The sequence below is a fragment of the Buceros rhinoceros genome, unplaced genomic scaffold (assembly GCF_000710305.1).
Source record: "Buceros rhinoceros silvestris isolate BGI_N320 unplaced genomic scaffold, ASM71030v1 scaffold1563, whole genome shotgun sequence".
NCBI classification, from domain to species: domain Eukaryota; kingdom Metazoa; phylum Chordata; class Aves; order Bucerotiformes; family Bucerotidae; genus Buceros; species Buceros rhinoceros.
In genome coordinates, this window is record NW_010402888.1 from 132193 (window position 1) to 154539 (window position 22347).

Genomic DNA, 22347 nt, shown 5'->3' on the forward strand with positions numbered 1-22347 from the left:
CCTGCTGAAAAAATGGGAAACTTGTTTCTGTCTTCTAGTTCTTAGCTCTGCTTTTGAAGTTGTTGGTGTTATGAAAAAGCCTGTTGCAGACTTCTGTCTGATACAAATCAAATCCATTTTCCAATCAGTTGAATAGACTAATGAGAGAGGGGTTTTTTACTCTTTCTATTCCACAAGCTTGTAGTCTTGTAGTATGTAGAAATCAAAATAGCCCATGAAAATGTTGGAGGGAAGAAGTAGAAAGCTGAAGTATCTGTAAGCTAACCAAGCCAGTACAGCAAGCTAAAACTGATGGAGATCAGGATTGATAATGAAAGCAGTCATTGTGTCTTACATTGTGTCTTAGCATAATTACTGTTACACATAAATTTAGATTCAAGTTTTTCCAGAAATGGACTATTTGCAAATTTGATTTGCAGATTTGATTCGACCCTTAACAGAGATCAATTGGCAAAGCCTGCAGATAAAACTACTGCGTTAAAAAACATTTGAATATGGAGAGAAACTAGAATTCTCTCAGTGAAAAAAGTTAAAAGCAAGCTGACCCATTAGGTAAAGAAAAGGTGAACCAATTAAATGCACGTTAAGAGCTTTTTTCAGCCAGTCATGTTACTGGAGTTGTACGTGAAGAAGATCAGTCAAATAAATTGCAAAATCAGAACAGTAACCCAAGATTATTCAGGTTTATGAGTTTAATTATGCTGAATTACTGCTTTTATAGGACTTCATAGAATAAGGTCTGAACCAGATCCAATCTTACATAATATCGCTTCAGAATTTTGGAATAACATCTGTTAAGAATATAAGGATTCAAGTGTGGAAAACCACCAGGTCCTTAGGCAAGTTTCACCCATGGTCTGCTTGTCATTGCAAGGTTTTTATTTTTGTTGATGAGGTTATTGTGGAAGGGGAGAATGGCTTATGGTGATCTTTTGATGTGTATTTCACATGTGGTTTTGCTGGTACGAATTCATGTATTATTTGTCTTCCTCTTGGTGAAGCCATGCTGACCACTCCTGATGATTTTCTTGTCCTTCATGTGGTTTCCAGGATTAACTGCTCCGTGATCTTCCCAGGGATCAAAGTAAGGCTGACAGGCCTGTAGTACCCCAAGTCCTTCTTTTTAACCTTCTTGAAAATAGGAGTGACATCGTTTTTCCTCCAATTTTTTGACATTCTCCTAATCACCGTGACTGATCAAATATTATTCTGTGGCCTCACAGGGACATCCGCCATCTCCCTCAGCATTCATGGATGCATCCCATCCAGGTCCCGTGGACTTAACGTATGTCCAGTTTGTTTAAGTATTCCCTGACCTGATTCTTTTCCACCAAGGGTACATCTTCCTTGCTCCAGCCTTTTCCTCTGTCTCTGGGACCTTAGAGTCCTGGAAGCCACTCTTGCTAAGGAAGACTGAGGCGAAGAAAACATTCAGTACTTCAGCCTGTTCTATGTCCTGTGTAACCAGGTTCCACAAATACAGTGTAGACTAGGAATGTTGAGCAGACTTTTAAAACCAGAGATTGATTTTAGTGAGTATGGTTACCAGTAATCTTCTTCGGAAAAGTTTTTTTAAACAAAGTTCCTTATCATTGGGGTGTATACTAAAGCAGGATGAAGCGGCAGAAGTGTACACTTTGCAACAGCTGCATGAAGGAGCAATATACATCACTCTTGTCAGGATCAAGTGGATTCCCATAAACTCACATGAAACATCTTCCCAAACAAATTCAGAAGAATGTGAAAGTACAGCTATCAGCACGTAAAACAGTACCACAGGCAAGAACTTTAATCAGAAACCAAAACCATAGCAAGAACATGAAGGAAAAATTACCTTCCCTCTGTCAGGGGCACCACCACTTCTGGTGAACATGTCCAAGGCACCCAGCAGTAGTTGCTGTATCACCCAGGAAGGTGGCTGCAGGAGGGGAGCAGCAGTAAGCAATAGTGGCAGCCACAGAAAATTTGAAACCAAGGCCAGCACCAGTGCCAGAACAGCTGCCTATAGTTAGTTAAGAACGGGAACAGAAACCTACCCAAAGAGGCTAACAGGTTCAATAGTTTTATTGTAGAACGTTTCTAAAATTATTCAACATTACTTCTGTGAAGATGCAGTGGCACCTTTTTCATTAAGCGCATTACTGCAAGTGAGTATATTACAGTTGTTCTGGCTCAAGACAGCAGCAAGTGCTTTTTCAAAAAAGGGTAGAGTACAGTAAGGAGGGGGAGATAATTGTTAGGAATTCATTTTTTGGAAAGAAAAAACTTTTTTAATAAGGAAATGCATAGAGTCTTCCAGAAACAGAGTTTTTCTTACATGCAAAACTGAGTAATCTTCGCCAGTAATCTTAACGAAACCAAATGGGAAGTAATCCACATAATAATTAGATGCTTATGTCATTCATTTGTAAAAATAAAATTAAAGGTATTTATTTTACAGATAAAGTAATTACTATAAAAAATTTCCAGGATATGTAGAGCAGCAGGAAGTTTGAATAGGACAAATCAAAACCTTTTTCCCCAGTGGAAAGAAGGCAACAAAGTAAACTGTGTAAAGTATTCTTGTTCATTGCTTAGCCTAAATTTGAGTAGATTTATATTAATAAATGAGTTTTTATTATCATTACTATATAATTTTAAATACTTGTTTTCTGATGAGAAAACCTATGGTAGAGTTTGAAATCCATATAAACCATAATGTAAATATTTCATTTTTATTTGAATTGTTTTCAAACACCTCAATTTTTATTTTCACATGAAGCCACAGTGTCTAAGCTGTGGAACACAAAGCCTGTGGATCTTACCATAGTTTTAAAGTTGAGGGGGTTTTAATGTAACAATGTAAATTTTAAAAAATGAATGGATGTGACCGCAAACCAAACAGAATTTGAACCAGAAAAAAAATCCAAACCAAAACCAAAACCTTGTATCCACCCATCAGCAGAGCCATGATACATGAATTTGGTGCAATGATTGACCAAATCTTCATGCAGCCAGTACAGGAGAAGCTGGATGAAATGAACACCCATGAAGTGCAGGAGAGGTCAGTCCCACCTAGATGACAGTCACAGCAAAGCATGTATGTCATTCTCTGTCAGAACAGTAGTCTGCATACAAACCTGAAATTACTTCAACAGATAAGGCAGGTGTATGTGTACACATAAGAAGAATCTTTTTTATGTCCTTTCAAGTCTAAGGAGAAGCTGAATGATTTGTTAGATGCTGGCACACACTTTTCCCCTCCTTATCACACACACTTTTGTGCAATCAGCATACACCACTAGAGACAATGTAATAGAGATCTATAATATTTGAATGTTTTACAGCCTAAGGAAAATCTGAGCATCTTGTCTGCCTTCTCAAATGACAGAGGCCACATAATTTTATCTAATAAATCCAGAATTAACATTTGAATTTATGGTTGAAGTAAACACATCTTCTAGCAAGACGTCTGTTTTCATTCCCTTCACAAGTTAAGTAGATCAAGGCAGAAAATGGAACATATGCTGCGGCAAAATCGCACTGTACATTCTTTATGGGTGGTGTACATATGAGGGTATGCTGTGTGTAAAATCTTCAACGTTTAGATCGAACACATCAGAAGTTTCTGTAAATCCCTGGAAGCCTGGTGAGCTTCCCACATGACTTCTTAGACCATTTTTTTTGGCTTTATTGGGATTTCACATGCTTCTTGCTGTTCTGTCAAAATACCGGATTTTAATAGCGTATTGTTTATTTTAGAAATGTCATTTTGTTAATTGTTACACTTAGCTTTTCTGCCTTTCTTCTCATCTCTGATCATTACGAGTTTCTTGTGCACCATAAGTGGCGCTGCCCTTCCACAAGACTCATAGAAGAGTAGTTAAGAGAACAAGTTGTGCTTATACCTCAGGCACATTTCCTTTGCTGTCTTGTATCATTTGAAGGTTTTGTTAATCTCTTTAGAACATTCCATACAAAATCCCTGAATTGAAGTCTTAATAAAAGCAAGATTTATTAAGAAGGGAGGCAGAACACTGGAGAAATGGACTGGATAACAAGTCTAAGCTGAAATGTTGCTAAACTTGTCCCGATTGGTTTCCTTCATGTCTTTAAAGGAAAGTAAACTACCTTGCACATCCTCTGACTGAACTTGCCTGTCTGCCCTCTGACTCTGGCAACTGCAAAATCCAGGAGAGTGTCTGGTATTCAGATGTCTTCTTTTGAGAGTGCTTTCGCTGTGTGTTTGCAGCTATCTTTGCTCTTCTCATCCTTGCAAGTGTTGACGAGCACTGCTGTGGGAGCAGTAGCCCCCACGTTAACCCTGCCTGCTGCTGGGTACTTCTGCAGAAGGACAGCCACCGAGGTACAAAGCCTTCTTCAACAACAGCCCACCCAGTGTGCGTAGGTTAGCAACATAGATGTGTGAAATTGTAGTGCAGGCATCAAGTCTGTCCAGAGAAGTGCTTACTGGCTGGCATTGAACTATTTAATTCTTTATCTTCTGCATAGCTTTGAGTTGTTTTGAAAATGTTATACAAATGTCGCTCCTCATCCTTTTTCCATATCTTATTTTTGAACAAGCAGATCACAGCTCAAGTCTGTCTACTCTTTCTCCTGAATTATTGACCATGACTTTACATAGTGAATTACACTGGCTACAAATGTTTGCTTGAACAGAATTCATGACAGAATTTAAAGAGACAGAGCTTACATATCATTTTCTCAGTCAGTAAACAACTGGTGTTAATTTTGGCATTTCTCAGCTTCCAAGTGCTTAGTTTTGATAAGATGGTGTACTTTTCAATAGTTACAGTCCATTTAAATAATTTTCTTATTTAAAAAAGAGCAGCAAAGCTTGCACTGAAAATGAAATGACATGCTGCAAAATCCTACCAACCCTCCCTTTCTCTGGAGTGACTCACTAGTGAGTCTTGCAAACATTGGAAACCAGATGAACAGCATCCTCTGCCGTCACGTCCACCAGGTGGCCCTAGCCCTTGAAGATGGATGATACTCACCTTTGCCATTTCCCATGCGGGGACAGGAGTGCAGCTGCAGTGAAGGATGGGGTGGGAGATGCACCATTGTGTTGGTGGCAAGAGTTAGGAAGAAACTGAATGTAGTCTGTGGAAATCTGCACTCCCCTGTGTTTAGGTTAACCAGGGAGTTAACAAATTTGGGCATTGTTCTAACACACAGCAAAAAGGAAATACCAGAGACCTTGTTGTTTTGATTCTAGACCTTCTTAATTAAATGCCTGGGGGAAAAATAAGTTAAGCACGAGCAGAATTTTTTCAACCCTGTTCTAATGAATAGTATCAATGAATAAAAAAAAATCAAGCGTTTAGCAGATGCTTGGAGAGGAAATTGTCCTGAAGATTGAGTTTAGCAAAAGTATGAATGGATGAAAACGCATTGTTACAGTAGAATTCTTAGGCAACTCGTTGACAAGTCGTAGGTACTAGGTTAGTCATTTGGAAGTAACTTCAGAACTATGCTTTCCCTTTCCTGGCGTTAGTTTTTTCTTTCTGATTACATTGCATTGTTTTGTCCTCATAATCACATCTAAAGTGTTAGTATCGCCTCATCGGTAACCATTTCTTAGTCTTATTTAATTTTTTGAAAAGACTTCTTAGCCTTCCAAGAAGACAGAGAATATAACCAGCTAAATATATGCAACACAAGTTAGATATAACATGTTAATTTTAATGATGTTTGGAAAATTGTCCTGCAAATCTCAGTCAAAATGGTTGTGGTTTTAGTTTAAAATGGTGAAGCTGAATCATTGCCTTATTTAATGGCTTTATGAGAGCACAGTTTTCTCCTGTTTTCACTATATTGTAAGGTCATTAATGAATCATTATCTATAGTTAGTAATTACTGATCTCTTGAGAATATTGGTTTAAATACATATGAATCATAAGTGGAAGATACAGTTGCATATTCTGCAATGTAGGTGGTAGTACCTTGGTATATTATGGCTTTAAAAAATCTCATTGTGAGGGGGGGCTTGTGATTTCAGTTGCTAAGTGTGCCTGGTAAAATATGAATTATTGGATTACAGCATGTGAGAAAAGGTATACTATTGTGAGCCTTGCAGTCTGCAGGTGTAACAGATGTAAGGCAAGATTTACAGGACAGAACAACAATTAAACAACAGCCAGCCATCTCAAAAAAAGAAAAAAATAAGGTTTATCATGTCCAATGCAATTATTTAGTATGTCTTAAGTTCTCTGAAAATATTTGTAAAAGCAATAAGAACAACTTAATTTGCAAGACAGCTTTTCAGCGTGGACACTTACTTTAAGGAACTAAGACGCCTTTTTATGAATATAAAAGCTGAGTGAAGTCCTGCCATATGGTAGTATGATTCATAGGCACCAGGGTCCTTGCTTTATAGATGCTAAGAGCTAAATGCTGCCGAAGAAAATAAGAGAGCAGTTAGTATATATGCATTTACAGCAGGATGAATTGCTTACTCCCTTTAAGACAGGATGGTTCAAATAATTAACGGTAATATTATGGTTGCAAACGGAAGTCCAGTTGTTCTTCAGCAGCCTGCATCTGTGAAATGTGATACCTCTGGGGAATGAGATTTAATTTTCCCAGGAGAAAATATAAAAGCAGGAGAGAAAAAGGAATGACTTCTGCTGGAGCAGAATAAACCTGCATCTACAGATGATTAACACTGCATAATGAAGTAGTAAAGAAGCAAAAGAGATTTCTAATAAAAGACTAATAACAAATCCCATTACACCATGGTTTATTTTTTTTCCATTGAAGTGTATTAGATTTTAGCAAGGTTTCTGAATGAGATTTGGGAAGTTGCAAGTAAATTCAGCTCCAGTTCTTCAAACTTACCTGAAATGTGTATCCTAACGTTCTGTGTAACTTGAAAATTGTGGTTTTACAGGTGGGATGGGTTGTTAATGTGAGTAATAGGCTTCACGCAGGGTTTGGCTAATGTTTGTGTCACTATAGGATAATAGTCTCCTGTAGGCTGGGCACTGTAGGGTAATGTGCCACTATATGGCAAAATTCCTTAGGTAGAACAGACATGGCATTAAAGCTATGCCGTGTTTCTGATTTCTCTTTCTCAGGCCTAAAAGTAAGTTCTCCTAGGAAAGGGAGTTGATCAGAGGTGGAAATACAGAGAGTTTGTGTTTTGTCATAGCTGCTACTGTGACTTTTTGTAATTACTACACTGAAGTTAAAAGTTACACGACCTTAGAATATAAATGTTTGATATAAGCGTGAGATGATGCTGTCTTTTGAAATCACATTTTTCACATTTAAAAGGGAATATGTCTTGCAAGGGAAAAAATTTTGTGTAGTGATCTCTAAATCTGTAGTGTGGACGTTTTTGCAGATTATACATATGGTTCTAGTGGCAGGGGGGAATAAAAGTTAGTAACGAAACCTTGACTCACAAAACAGTCCTTTTGAATTTCTTCTATAAGAGGGAGTCTTTCTGTACAGATTGTTGCTGTCTTAAAAGCTTGGCATGTTAGAATTCATTTGTCTAGAAATGAACTTTTATTGCTGGAATCAAGGGGAGGAAAAAAACCAAACAGATGCCTTAAGCCAACAATGAGTTCCGGGGCAAAAGTGGTTAAACATGAATTCTCATGACTGAAACTAATCTCGATGAAATTTCTAGTTGCCTTTTTAGAAATTTTTGTGAGTTTTAAAGAATGACTTAATTTGCTTAGCAGAAATTTGCAATCAGTCTTTTCTTGCCACTGAATAAACAGATTTCACATGCGTAGTAATTTGCATATCCCAGCTAAAAATGTAATTCATTATTTTTAAGTCCATTTCGTAATAACTATTTCAGGATTGTTACTAACTATTCTTTAGCTCTTTCAAATGTAGCCTTAGATAATCCTACCTAGAAAGGTACAAAGCTAGCAGGTCTGTTCTGGAACAGGACAGAGAAGTGCCTTTCCTGAGGTCGGCAAGTAAGTGTAAGAGCCAGAACTGAAAATAAGAAATCTTGAGAAATTATTTCCTTCCACTGCATCTAAGGCTTCCAGCCTCAAGCAAATACTGCATTTAATAAGACAGATTTTCACATTTTACTAGGTATGATAACAGCACAGCTATGAACAGGAATTAACAGCATAGTCTACATGCAGATTATCACTAAATCTGGTAAAGAGTTAAATGAGTTAATCAACATAGCATCCATAGCATATTTTACATGGAGCTGCAAACACTGTCATCAGTAACAGGGAGGAAGCCTCTTCAAAGAAATTGTGACCAGGTCCATTTCAACTGCTTTGACATCTGCCTCTGAACTGGCTTTCACTTGACTGGACTTTTCAGGGTTTCTCATAAACCAATGGCTTCACCGACCTGTTTTTGCTGTTCCAGGTTATTCTTGCATAATATTTTATCTCTTTCATCTTAGGTCACTGTCACATTAAATATGGTATATAAGATTGATATGATTTGTCCTTTGATGCTCACCCATAAAATAATATTAAGTCACTTAGGCTTCTGCAATCTGTGATATATCATTTCTTTAATGTGGATGCAGTAACATTTCTACAAATACAATTAGTTAAGTGGTTAACACAGATCCTCACGCTTTGTAAAATTTTCTGGTAAAATGTTTTGGAATGTAGCTGATCCTGGGGTTTTTATTCTGACTTTACCGTGCTTGACAAAACGGAGAAAAACAAATCATGTCTTTTTCTGTGTTTTTTCAGGCGATGGGTGAGGCTCCTGTTTGGACGTGAATTCCAACTTCAGGACCTTCTGGTTGTCTGGGATGCTCTATTTGCTGACAGTATCACCCTGAATTTAGTTGACTACATTTTTGTAGCCATGTTGTTATATATTAGGGATGCCTGTAAGTATCAACTATCCTACAGTCTTTTAAAATGAATAAAAACCTATTTTTCGAAGAAAAAAGAGGATTTGGGAAATGCTAAATTTCATTGTGACTTTTTTAGCATACTGAAAACGGTTCCAAATGCTAGGAGAGGAGCCATTTATTATCAGACACGGTCTGCTGTATTTATGAAACAAATTGTATCTTGGAGTTAAATGCACATTTGTTTTCTGAGTAGTTCGGTGGTTTTATATGGAGTTGCAGGTCTTATGTGCAGGAAGTGATACAGGTTTGTATAGAGCTCCACCTTCTGACCAAGCTGATGAATTGAGTAAGGCCTTCCTTTTGACACTGGAAATATTTTTATACTGTTAGCCTGTGAGAAATGTGAAAATGCACAAGACAATGACTCATAATTTTCGAAGATATATCTTGAAGAAAAGGTAAATGTAGAGGTGGATAATAATTACAAAATATGTCTATTCTGTGCAAGAGGGGCATCTTTAAAAAAATTATCATTTCATTTTATTTTATTTCGGTACACCTGAAATATGTGCAGAAGTGAATTGTTACGGGTTAGTGATGACCAGTAAAAACATTAAGTCGGGACAAACAAGAAATCACAAAAATGGTGTTAGTTTATATAATTGTGAATGGGAGGAGAAAGATTGAGTTATTTATTTTGGTCCCATCGTATTTTGCCAAAATTCTGTATACAACTTAGCCACAACAAAGTATGCATTTTGCAGCAAGATGCACGTTTGTCATTAGATATATGAATTCTGTAGCATGCTGTTCAGAGTTAATTATATACAATCTGTAAGCGTTAGCTTATAACAAGGTCACATATTTGACACAATTTTATATTCTAGGACACATGAAGTTTTCAACATCTGTGGTTCCTATTTTAGGGCCCAATCTTGAATACGTAACCTGCATATACTTTACACATACTGTCATTCCACTGCCTGCCTTCATGTGTTTTTTTAATTGCTTTTTAATAAGCGTGCAGCATATAGAGCTACCTTACATTCCTCTCAAAGAAGTGGCCATTTAAATCAGTTTAGAGGTTTCAAAATGAATGCTGCTGTTTCAGGATGATCTGATTCCAGGTCATTATGTTCTGTAATCTAAATCTGACTTGTTTATATGCAGTAAACTGAAACAATTTTGAAATTTTTGGTATAGATATGTAATGCAGATGCATGTAAAACTGTTTCTTAACATCAGGATTTTATTTTGTGGCATCATTTCCCTTAAAAAAAACCATTTAGAATTGTGTTTGTAAGCACCCTATCTCATCTTGGGATGGAAGGTTGTTCTGGCTTTGTTTCCTTTTTCCTTGTGGTGCTCATGGACAAGTATCGGTAAGAAGTAGCTAAAAATGTGAGTTAAAAATGTGTTCTAGGCGTCTGTATGAAATTAATCTCCCTCTTTTCTCTGAAATCCTCAGGCTTAGTAAATACAGCTTAGTAAAAACAGCTTTAAAGTGGGGTCCGTTTGCCCAAATTGAGACTCAAATTCATCTCATGAGGACAGCTAATATTTCATACCTATACTGTTTCTGTAATAAACAACTTTTTGTTCTACAGTTGGACCTAGTTAGTTACTCTAAGCATAATAAAAATAAATAATAAAATAGGTAATAAAAAATAAAAACAAAATAAATAATACCCAATCATAAATACTGTAAAGTTGAATATATTTTCAAAGATGAGATCAAACTATATTGATTTCCACAATTCTTGATTTGATAAAAGAAAGCTTTCATCATATATCTGTAATATAAAAGTTTTCTATTTTTCCTGGTTTTTTTCTGATAATATTTGAGCTTTGAATGTAATTCAAGGTTCTGTTGTAATATTTTTAAAAACATTTTTAAATAAAATAAGTTTATAAAAGCTTCTCTTTATTTGGTGGAAGGAAATGTTACCTCAAAACATCCAATGATGTTGATCATCTATAAATAAAAGGTCTAGAAATTTTCGGTTTAAAAACTTTGAAACAAAAGGAATAATAATAGAGCTTGTAAAATATTGTGTTATAAAAATGTCACACATAAGCAATAATAATACAGTACTGAAAGCATTTAAACCTTTGAAAATTACACAGGTTCTTTTACACCAACACATTTGGGGATGGGGGAGAATTTGCTGGTTTGGGAACTGGTGGATTTCTTTTCTGTGTTTTATTATGATGTCACAAGGACATGATTTTAAGAAAGTATTTTTTCGGCTATATATTTCATTTCAGTTGTGTTTTAGTTTTGAAATGATACGTTATTCAAGGAGAAGGGAGCATTTACATTACTGGATTGTTGTTTTTTACATTTTAGAGATTACAGATACGTAATAATGTAAGCAGCCATTCTGTAAACTGCTCTGTTCAGTTTTACGTCTGTATCCGAGCGGAACTTTATCCATGGAGTTACAATCCTCACAAGCCAAGTGTACAGTTGTGTGCCAAAGTATCTGTGAATTTTAATAAATTGTTTTCTGAGGTGTTTTTTAAAAATGATGCAAAATAACATTTAAAAAAAAATCTGTCAAATCAGAAGCATAAATATGTTACTTCTTTTTCACCACTAAGGACGTGTATGCCGTTGTTGATAAAATCAGAATGGAGGGGAGGATGCAGTGCAAAAATATAAATATTTTGTATACTTTCCTTCAAGAACAAAAATGAACGAACCTGGAAGACCTGTCTATATTTTGCGTAGTAAACTAACCTCATTGTTGCACCAGGAGCTAATTTTGACTGATCCGTGTGAGAATAAGTATATTTTTATCATGTTCCCACTTGAAGACTAGCTATAGCCATTGTTAGGTTATATGTTTCCTTGAGGGAAGTAAAGGAGCCACAGGCTCTTCTTAGAGGAGCTGATTTGTTATTTTTGTTATAGTGCAAGATGTTTGTATTATCCATGTTTAACTGAATGTAGGGCCTACTAAAGAGAGCGCAGCTGTGCGTAAAGCAGCAAGGAGAAGTAGTCCCTCTCTTCCGGCGTTAGGAATTCATCTAGATACAGGATTGGTGGAATCAAACATTAAACTCTGAAGAAATAAAATGTGACAGAAAATGTTGAGGATGAGTACAGCTAGTTTACGTGTTTTCCACCAGTATTATTGCTGCTTGCATCCAGAAATGGTTATTGGACCAACGGAGAAAAGACAGTCCCAGCTAAAGCAGAAGGGAGAAAGCAATTTGATTGTTCCTCTGGGCACCACGTAACAGATATTAATCAAAAGACAGTAAGATTGCTTTCTCTGTGTACGAGAACTTTTGCTACTCCTTTCTGTAGAAGTATCAATAGCATTCTTCTTTGGAGAAGTAGGAACTTGTTGTCCACAATAAAAGCTGGATGCAGGCGTGACTTGACGAGCCAGTTAGTGAAGGAAAAGTACAGGTACAGAAGCACCAAGCTTATTAGAAGGCAGCTGGCCACAGTTTAAGATATTTCACCACTGAACTTCAGCACCATCCAGGTGCTGCAGAGACTGGATAAATTTTTATCGCACAGAATCTCTTTCCAGAAACTTTATCCTACAGCTGATTCTTAGAAATCCTTTTAACTCCAATATGCATATTGAGAGACCAGGTGTTTGGTTTGTTTTACTACCGTCATTTTTAATAAAGCTGACATTCTGTCGGATATACATTTAGTCCTGAAGAGACAAGGATTATAGAATGGTTTGGGTTGGAAGAAACCTTCAAGGATCATCTAGTTCAATTCCCTGCCATGGTGGCACTAGATCAGGTTGGTCAAAGTCCCATGCAACCTGACTTTGAACTTCTAGGGATAGAGCATACACAGCTTCTCTGGACAACCTGTTCTGATGTCTCACCACCCTCGTCTCAAAGGATTTCTTCTTATGTCCAACCTAGATCTACCCTTTTTTAGTTTAAAACCGTTGCTGCTTGTCCTGTTACTACAGACCCTGGTAAAAGGTCTGTCTCTGTGTTCCTTACAGACCCCTTAATGTACTGAAGGGCCAGTATAAGGTCTCTTCAGAGCCTTGTCTTCTCCAGGCTGAACAACCCCAACCCTCTCAGCCTGTCCTCACAGAAGAGGTGTTCCAGCCCTCTGATCATTTTTGTGGCCCTCCTCTAAACCTGCTCCAACAGGTCCATGTCTTTCCTTTGCTGAGGACACCAGAGCTGGACACAGTACTCCAGGTGGGGTGTCACCAGAAAACAGGGACAGAATAACCTCCTTCAGTCTTTTTTTGATGCAGCCCAGGATATGGTTGTCTTTCTGGGCTTCGAGAGCACATTGTCGGCTCATGGGAAGCATACAGATCATTCTGAAACAAAGGGTGCCAAGAGATGTTTCAGCTACCTAACCCCTTTAATCCAAGATTCCCCTGGGCACTGGCAACAAAGTTCTCTTCTATGGAGATTTCTGTATGAAAGGGAGACAGCTGAATATGTGGGGAAAACCCTAAAGACAAAATAAATATGAAAATTATCAGGCCTTTCTCATTAAACTTTCTTTGAATGGTAGGGTTTCATTTTAAAATTTGACTTTTAGGGATCAGAGGGGGCACTTATTGCCCCACATTTTATTGGGTTTTTTCCATTATTGAATTGCTTCACTATTACACATTTTTAAAAAATAGTAATTAGAGTAAATGTCTTGTGGTTGAAAATAGAAATTTTTTTGTCAGGGGCCAAGTCTGCACCATTAAAATAAATTAGCTTTTTTAATATTTACTTTTGTCTATATGTCTGAGACAGCAAAGAACTCTTCCAGGAAAAATGAAGAGAGGATACTCTTAACCCGTTTTATATTGCAGAATAGAGCATATACTGATCTGTAGAAAAGAGAATGTTGGTCTTCCTGCCTGTCATTTATAAAAGTATTTTGAATTTGCTATCATTTCTCAGTATTTTTATTTGCTTTGGTAAAAAGGCATCATGATGGTAACTGCAGTACAGTATCTTAAATTTGATTTGCCTATGACAGTTTGATTGGGTAAGTACTATGTGGTGCTCGTATTATACTCCTCTGAAAGAACTCTGTCGGAGACCATTGTATTGTGTTCATTATGCCAGCTTTGTGACTTCAAGAAGAAGCAAGTACCTGAATATGAACAAGAAAAACAAAGAGTAGGAAAAAGAACAGGCAGAACAGATAAAGAATGAGTAGGATAAGTGAGTGCTTTACAAATGAAAGCAGATGTATGAAATTACAAGCTGTCGGATCAGCAACGGAAATGAAGATGATAAAGTGGTTCCCTGCACAGATTATAATTATTCATTTTGCCCAGTCCTGCATCTTTTCCCCATAATCCTCTTGGTGAGGGAGGAAAGGTACAGGAGGATATGAGGCTTATTCACATGAAAGCAAGCAAGTAAAACGTTTAAATTGTTCTGTCTGCAGATCAGTCCTTTATTTTGCCTTTTATTGATTCAAAATAATTTTATATTTGCAATGATCTGTTCTGTGGAGAGGCCTGATTAATTAAAAGCATTTGTTACTACAGCTAAAGTTCTCAGGATAGTAAAGTTTGTTACAAATGTATTCGCAATTACTGTTGTTGGAGGCTGTCTTTTTGCTGCAGAGTGCAAGCATCATTAACAGGCATTGCTTTGACAGCTGTGGCAGATGGATTGCCTGGATTTAGATGGTGCAAAAGAAATGAAGTAGTTTACGTATACCTGCCTGAATAGATGTCTTTAATAATTGCACTCATAATTAGATTGATTTGGGGGGAAAAAAAAAGACAAAACCGAAAACAAAACCGACAATGACAAAGAAACATGGAGCATGCTTACATAGATCAGATAAAATCAAGCACAATTATAACAAAATTATATTTTCAGCGAAACATGCTGAAAATTTCCTGAATAAGTAAAAAATTCTTGTAAAGTTAATGGTATTTTATATTTTTAAGTGTTTATGATATTATTTCCTGATCGTTTTTTGAATAGTTTCTGATGTACAAGAAAACAAGGAGTTGTTGACATCATTTTACGTATGTGTATATTTGGGGGGAGGGGAAGGGGGGCATGTATGCATATGTAAGAACAACATAAAAGATATTCCAGCAAAGATTTGTCGGAGTGGGGCAAAGTTATTATAAAAGCATGACCAAAAGTAAACTTTACCTCAGAAATTATCATACTTAAATTTTGGTGTCCACAGATGAGTGTCTGAAAAGTGAATGTCCTTTTCGGAGCGAAGGACTGGTTCTTCGGGCCAAATGTATTGCCCTGACCTCCACTGACTCAGGCAGGCTTTAGGTGCACAGCCACAGAGATCTAAATTTAGGCATCTAAATCTGGAGCTCACATAAATGTCTATAACATAAAGTCAGTGGTAGATTTAGCATTGTCCTTAACGATGCTGGACCAAACATAGCCATGAAGCTTGCAGTATCTTCTTTTACTCTGAGCACTGCTTGCGTTCTAAGACACTCAGTGTGGGAAAGGATGACTGAATCTGAACCGTTACAAAGCTACTGGAAAATGTACTGGTTTGGGAATACCAAAATAAGATAATAATATTTTACTTTTTTTCCCTCTCTTTTTACATTTTCGTTGTAGTGATTTCAAGTAATTATCAGACCTGTTTGGGACTTCTGATGCATTATCCACCTATTGGAGATGTTCACTCCCTTATCCTAAGAGCACTTTTTCTCCGAGATCCAAAGGTGAGACGACTTTGTAAATACAGGCAATAATTCTCTGTAATAAAATGTTCTAAAGAAGTTAATAACAAGCTATGTTTTGGGGACTAAACTGTGGTTTCAGGTTTCTTCTTAAGTGACAAAAAGGCTGAAGGCAAGAGCTGGAAATCAAGAGTAGAAACAAGTTCCTTTATTCCTTAAAGGATACCATCCTGCCTCTAAAGTTATCCAGGAGCTGTGGTTAATTATTGCAGTCTCTTATGCCCTTTAGAATACCTTTGCTTGGTACTCTGCACAGACGTCTTTCCTAATAAGTATACTTTTGAGGAAAACAGTAATATTTTATATAATAAACCTAGTAAGCTGTATAGAAACTGTCATACAATTTCATCTGTAAAACCTTTTTCATGGGATTTCTGCGGATTAATTAATCACTGTTAATCCTTAAAGCATTACCCCTGCCCAGTATTGTATATAGAAGAATTAAAAGCAAGAGTCTGCTGTTACAGCCTGAAAAGTTACATGAATAAAATGTATAAATTCATAAATTTTATCTTACATATTACTAGCTGATACACACATCTATACAAAAAAAAAAAAGGCTAGCTTCTTGCTGTTTTAAGGTGACGCGTGCATATAATATACAGCAGATATCCACAGTATAGTGGATAAAGTGCTTGAGATGAAGCTGTAAACAGTAATCTCTGCAGTACTCAGATCTTTGGCAGGTAGCAGAATTTGTGCTACTGGTTTTGAACTGTCTTTGTGCACATCCCATTAGTAGGCTGGCAGTGTAAAGTCTGATTTTCCTCATATTCGTGATGCACGTCAACTTTGAAAGTGAAAAATTCATCACTTCTGCACTCTGACTGCCTTCTGCAGAATTTCATTCAGTACGAATGTTTACACTTTTATGGATTAAGAAAAGAATTGTCTCTTTGTTTCTGTATCAGTTTTTTGCAGAAATCTGCATCCTTACAAGCCTCTTTCTTCATTCCTCTGGGGCACAAAGATTTCTTTCATGACGAGCAGTATATCATCTTTTTCAGTGTGTAAGAAAGTTTGCAATGTTAGATCTCAGGAATCTTTGTTAAGATTTCAGCAGCAGTCTGTGAAATCAGACTGCCCAGCATTTATTTATGTACTCTCTTAGCAAAACAAGATAGAAGTCCTTTTATGAGGGAGGATACAGAGGGAGGAAAAGTGTGCTGAGATTCCAAACTAAATCCAATGTGTAATCTGTCGTTTATTGGAGGTATATATTAGGAGATAGAATAATTACTAAGTATTAAGCTGTTCTTTGAAGCATCCTAGATCCAAGATTTCCCACCAGCTGAGGGTGGCAAAAACAAACCACCAACTTACTGTGAAAGAAGTTTGATGACTATTCCACTGCTTACGCTCTTGTCATCATGAAGGTGTCAGGCTCATAAGGCCACAGTCTCCTAATAATTAACATTCTCAGATGTGCCTTGAACACCTTTCAAAAAAATACTGCCTGTGGTTCCTACTTTGTCTTTCAGGTAGTTCTCCCTTCACTCAGGCAAATGAGTACTTAAAGCTCTTTCATCCAAAGACTGCTGGTTTTGTCCATTTAAATATGATTGATTACAGTTGTTTCTCATTTCTGAGCTGTGCTTATCTGCTTGGGAAATACTCTGAAGGTTAGGAAGCTGGGATTTCCAAAGAATGGAGAGCCCTAAGGGACTTCCAGCCACCTCTCATTTTACGTTGGGTCTTTGGGTTGAGACTGCATCAACAGATCTTCATTTCTTACAGTGAGGAATTTAAACTGTTCTAAAGGATCACTCCAGAAGAAAAAATAGCTCCCGGTCTGAGAAAGAAATGTGTTTTCAACATATGACTTGAGTACCTGTTTCTTACCTTTCTCTAGTTTAAGTTTCACTTATGTGTCTTTAAGTATATATTTCTTCAGTGCAACTTGTTTCTGAAATGAAAGTTTTGTTATTCCGTAACATAAAGACCTACACATAAAAATTTTCCAAGTCTGCCAAAATTTTTCAGAACAAAACAGAAGACTCAAGAAGACATCATAGGTGCTGTAGGTGTCTAAAGTCAGTACACAAGTTATACAACAGTAGAAGGGGGAAATTATGATACCTTTCCTTTTTGCTATCTGCATAAAGATAATTCAGTTTGCCTTTATTCCCTGAGCAAGTAAAAGGAGATTGGAAGAAAAGACAAAGAGATTTTAGTCAGTAGTGCAGCTTGTAAGTGGTGATTAGCAAATTCAGTGCTTAATGATTTTTCTTCCTTCTTTGATGTTTTCCTGTGAATTTCTCTGTCACCAGCTTCTAGCTTCTAATGGGAAATTACACTTGGTTCAGTGCAATTCCGGTCTCCTGAGCCAGGGCTGAATTGTTCCATGTAGCATTTCTTCCCAGATTTCGCTTGGGTTTTAATATGCAAAGTCGAGGAACGCTTCTGTGGGAGACTGTTGCATGGTCCAGTGGCTTAGTCCATTATTTGTTGAACATAGCAGTAATGCTTAGTGTTGTTCCAAATATCTGAGAGAAGGTTGCTCTCTGCTCCTTGGAGCTTTAACTCTCAGCTGGACAAGAAATGCAGTTTAGAAGTCATGGACAGGGACAAACAGGAATCTGCCTCTTGCTGGTTGGTTAATATATATTTTCTTTGGGATTATTTTTGCAGCTAGGTAAATGCCAAATAATGTCACTGAGGGGAAGTTGTGGGGTATTTGGACTAAGAAAGGTTGGTGGTTTATACGTAAATCTGAAAGGTTCTTGAGGATCGATCCTGTCATAAATGGTGAAGTTAAAATGGACCTGATACAGCCTTTCCATTCGTAACATCAGATTCTGGAGACAATCTGGGTTTGCACATCTAATAACATCCATTATTTCTTCTGTTCCCTTGGTCCAACATAACAGATATCTCTTCATTGCTTATTTGTCTTGCAGACTACCAGAAGAGATAAACTTTGCTTGATGAACATGGCATGTTTTGTTTGCTGCTTTTCACTGCTGTGATCACAAGGAGAGCAACCTAAATGTCACAAGAAAGCTATACTTACATGATGGGTGGCATTTTTTTCTTAAGAGATGGACAAATACAATTTCCTGACCTTTTGTGGAATCAGACCTTAGCAGAAGCCTTAGTATTATACAGTAATAACAATAATATGAAAAGTAATTATGCCTGCCATTAATCTAATGTGTGCAGCAGCTCTCCTTTTCAGTTCATGAACCCCAGTTGGCAGTTGGGATGGGAGGACTTTTTTGGTACCACATCCCTGGTACATTCCAGTGCCATCGCTGTAATAGCTGAAAACAAGTTAATGGACCCCTTTCTGAAGGTGGGCCTGAGAGATACTAACTTTACAGGCAAGAGTATGGATCAGTGCAGAATAATTGAAATTTGGCCTTTTCTGCATTTGGCTAGCTCCAGTTCTTAGGAAAATGTAGAATGAAAAGCTCGAGTCAGTGTTCTTGTCTTTGCATAGGGTGATAAAGTTAACCTGCTTAGCGGCATATTTGTTTCACATTTCTAATCTTTGAACAGATAATTACCTCGATTATTTATATTAAAGTGTCTTCTATGCACTTTCAGTCCTTCTGAATGTAAAAGTGGAGCTTCTCATGGAAGAGTGGGATATTATAAGTATGTATTTGTGAAATGAGGGAAGGGTTTTTTGTGAATATCCAAAAGCATTGACTGAAGGTGTGTCGCTGTGTATTTAATATCCCATCAGTGGCCAATTGTCTTCATTTTTTTCCTTATCAAAACCCACTGAGCACTGTTAATTTTCAAAGCAGGGGCTGAGAAATTAGAAGTACAGATATGGAGGTAGGGCAGTGGAAAAATATAAAGTGATTAAAAAACGTAGTTCTAACTAGAGTTGTTCAAATAAAAAAAAATTTAAAAACCCAATTAGAAACAAAAGTCATAGAAAATGTGAACATATTGTGTTCCTTAAATAACCAGATGTTCTTTCCTTCCTGAAGGCAGCCAGGGCTAGGAATAAAAGGTTTAAAACTATTGTTTTAAGTTAACTGTGAATTTTGCAAATCTGTTTTCACCCTTTAGCAAATAAAATTCTAATACAGCAACATAAGCAAAGTAATTTTCGTCTTTGGGTGTTCCTATTTGTATGTTGTTCTGTGTTGAAGTGTTAACCTTATCACAATGACTTATTACAAAACTAAAGCACTACACAGAATATTACAGTTTTGCATTGCATACTAAGAACCTGACAACCATCCTTTGTCTGAAAGGTTACTGTATTTATTCTTAATATTTTTGTAAATACAAGTTTGCTTTCAGATATTTTAATGTGGTGAGTTATCCTATTTGTTGAGCAAGCTGCTTAGAAGATTAATTCAGTGGTGACACCTGAAAAAAGAAACAGGTTGTTCTTGGTTGATATGAATTAATTTGTTAGTTAGGCTAATAATATTCTAGTTACTGCTGCTGCTATTGTCTCAACATTGTATTTTAAGCTATTTGCTGACATTGAAAGTGGCCGTAAAATAATATTAAATTCTAACTAAATCCATGATGAAGCATACATGGCATTTCAAAGAAGTTGTATTAGTTCATCATGACTGAAATTACAGGTACTGCCAGAAAACTTAAGCAGTAATATATGGTCAGGATCACTCATGTACCGATTAGTCAGAGAAATCTGCATTCCAGCTTTTAACATTTTTCACAGTCTTAGCAATAAGTGACAAGGGGAAAACACATTACTGAAATTTCCAACCAAACTCTTTGTACATTTATTTTCAGCTGAATTTTTCTTCTTAAGTAGCTGCCACCGTCTCAGAGTTTTCTCCAATCTAGTTTCATGTGCCTGAAAAGCTGTTGAGTTTCACTTTCTTCTTCCTCAGATAAATTCTTTTCTATACACTCATTAACTGAGGTGCCGCTGCAGAGCTGCAACTGTCCTTTGAAAGCTGCCGTTATGTCAGTATTGTTTGTTTTGCTGTTTGTGGCAGAAGAAAAGCAGGTTTGGGGTTGTTTTGTTTGTTTGTTAGCATTGTGTGTGCAATCTGGCATTAATTACCTCTCTTTAATGACCAGATTGCAGCCAATCAGAAGTTGGGATCCGGCAGTGTTTGGGCATTAGCAGCTCATTAATTTGTATCTACACACAGAGATTCTGTTGGGGTGCAGAGTCCATTTTGTTAGAGGGGTGCCAAGGAGGTGGGGGGAGGCTCTGAACATTTGTCTTTTTTTAATCATGAGGAATATGACTGATATTTCAGGCAGTTCGCAGTGATACATTAGGGTGTTTGGGTGCGTGAAAAGTAAGTATTGGGAACTGGGATAATGGATATCCCAATTCCATATGAGCTGGTGGTACAAGTAGCGTCACTTGGACATTAAAGGAGAATTGCCTTGAGAGGACATGAGACTGATAAAGGAAACGAGGTTTTTCAGAAAAGCTGAGAACACGTCTCTTCATCTGGGAGGAAAGGAATGATGAGAAACAAAATTAAACGCATTTACTTTCAGTGATTCACAGAGAACGTCTATTTGCCTTAATTTCAGAAAGATGAAGATCTTGGATGTTCAATGTGACATAGATAGATTTTTAGGAGCAAAAACCTGTCAGGATCTTCAGACTGCTGGTTTTATAACCACATTCAATCCCTCGTTGTGAACCCAAGCATTTTCATGGTCTAACTTCCCATCTGCGAATACAAGGTTAGATGTAATCTGAGCACCTCACTGAATGAATCAATGGTTTTTCTGTAAACGCGTGCTAAGCTTTTTATTGTGGGCCTGTACAACTAAGAATTGCTTACATTTTACATGTAAAAGCCGTGATGCTAACTTGTTCTTTGTTTCTGTTCCTGTTCTTAACATCAGAAACTTCTGCTTTCCAAGGAGACAGGCCATGCCTTGATTTAAGAATTATTGTTTTAAATATTCAGTTATTGTGTTTCTTTAATAGAATAAGGTATGACAGGCAGATATGCATTTAATTATAAATTACTTGAAATAACCATGTTGCCATAGTACCACATAAAAATAGTAAGTGTACCATGAATTAAAAATCCTCTTCATTTTTTTATATTTGTTTCAAAACTGTATTTCCCAGTGCACCTAAGCATTTTAGAATATGAAAAGGCTATGTGGTCAGTACTGTCTCAGCTCTCTCAGTGCTACATTAACCATTTAATCGACCCACCATAAAATAGTCTTCTTCAAAGTATCCTGTATGTCACTAGTAATATTTTCCAGAGAAAAATCTTGCAAAGTGGTTGATTAGTCATCTAGTCAAGACTTCTCAAATGAGAAATCTTTCCAACTCCTTCTCATTCCTCAGTATCATATGTAACCCAGTAGTCATCCCTCAAAGGAGAAAGCTGATCTCTTAGATTGCCAGCAACAGTGCAGGTTCCAGTATTGCTCTCTCTTCAGTGTTGTATGCATAGGCCAGTAATTGGGTTAAGAACCCAAAAATATTGTATCAATCTAAGTTAAGCAGCCTTTACATATAAATGAATAGCAAAATGGTGGGAAATAATACAAAATAAGGCAAAGCTTCCTGAACATTGATGCTATGCCACAGGTAAGATGGTGCAGAAACAAGGGACTTGTCCCAGTTCTGTGTAGGGCCAAGTGAGGTGGTGCTGTGGTCCACTTCTGGCAGAGAGAGCAGAGCCCAGCAGGGAGTACAAGTTGACTTCTTGTTCTCATTTCCAGTCCTGTGTGACCCAGCAGGCTAGCTGCTGGCCTTGAGAGTAGTGAGGATTTGGTGGCATGGCTGGTCATTTCTGGGCAGGTGGAAAGGTGCAGTCTTTCAGAGAAGACAGCAGAAGGCAAGTTAGGAATCATTGTTTGTACTTCCAAGTATATAACGGTGTATAGGACAGCAAGTAACATATGCATTATTCAGTAAGT

At 37.1% G+C, this 22347-nt stretch overlaps 1 protein-coding gene across 1 annotated transcript in view; it reads left to right on the plus strand.

Moving 5' to 3' along the window:
• TBC1D5 (TBC1 domain family, member 5) overlaps nucleotides 1-22347 on the plus strand; it is a gene marked incomplete at its 3' end in the record, with an annotated part of 143319 nt that overhangs the window by 103511 nt on the left and 17461 nt on the right. Inside the window, exons 12-13 of the mRNA XM_010132782.1 lie at nucleotides 8697-8839; nucleotides 15371-15477. Coding sequence (XP_010131084.1) covers nucleotides 8697-8839; nucleotides 15371-15477 — 250 coding nt within the window. The remainder of the gene's footprint in view (nucleotides 1-8696; nucleotides 8840-15370; nucleotides 15478-22347) is intronic.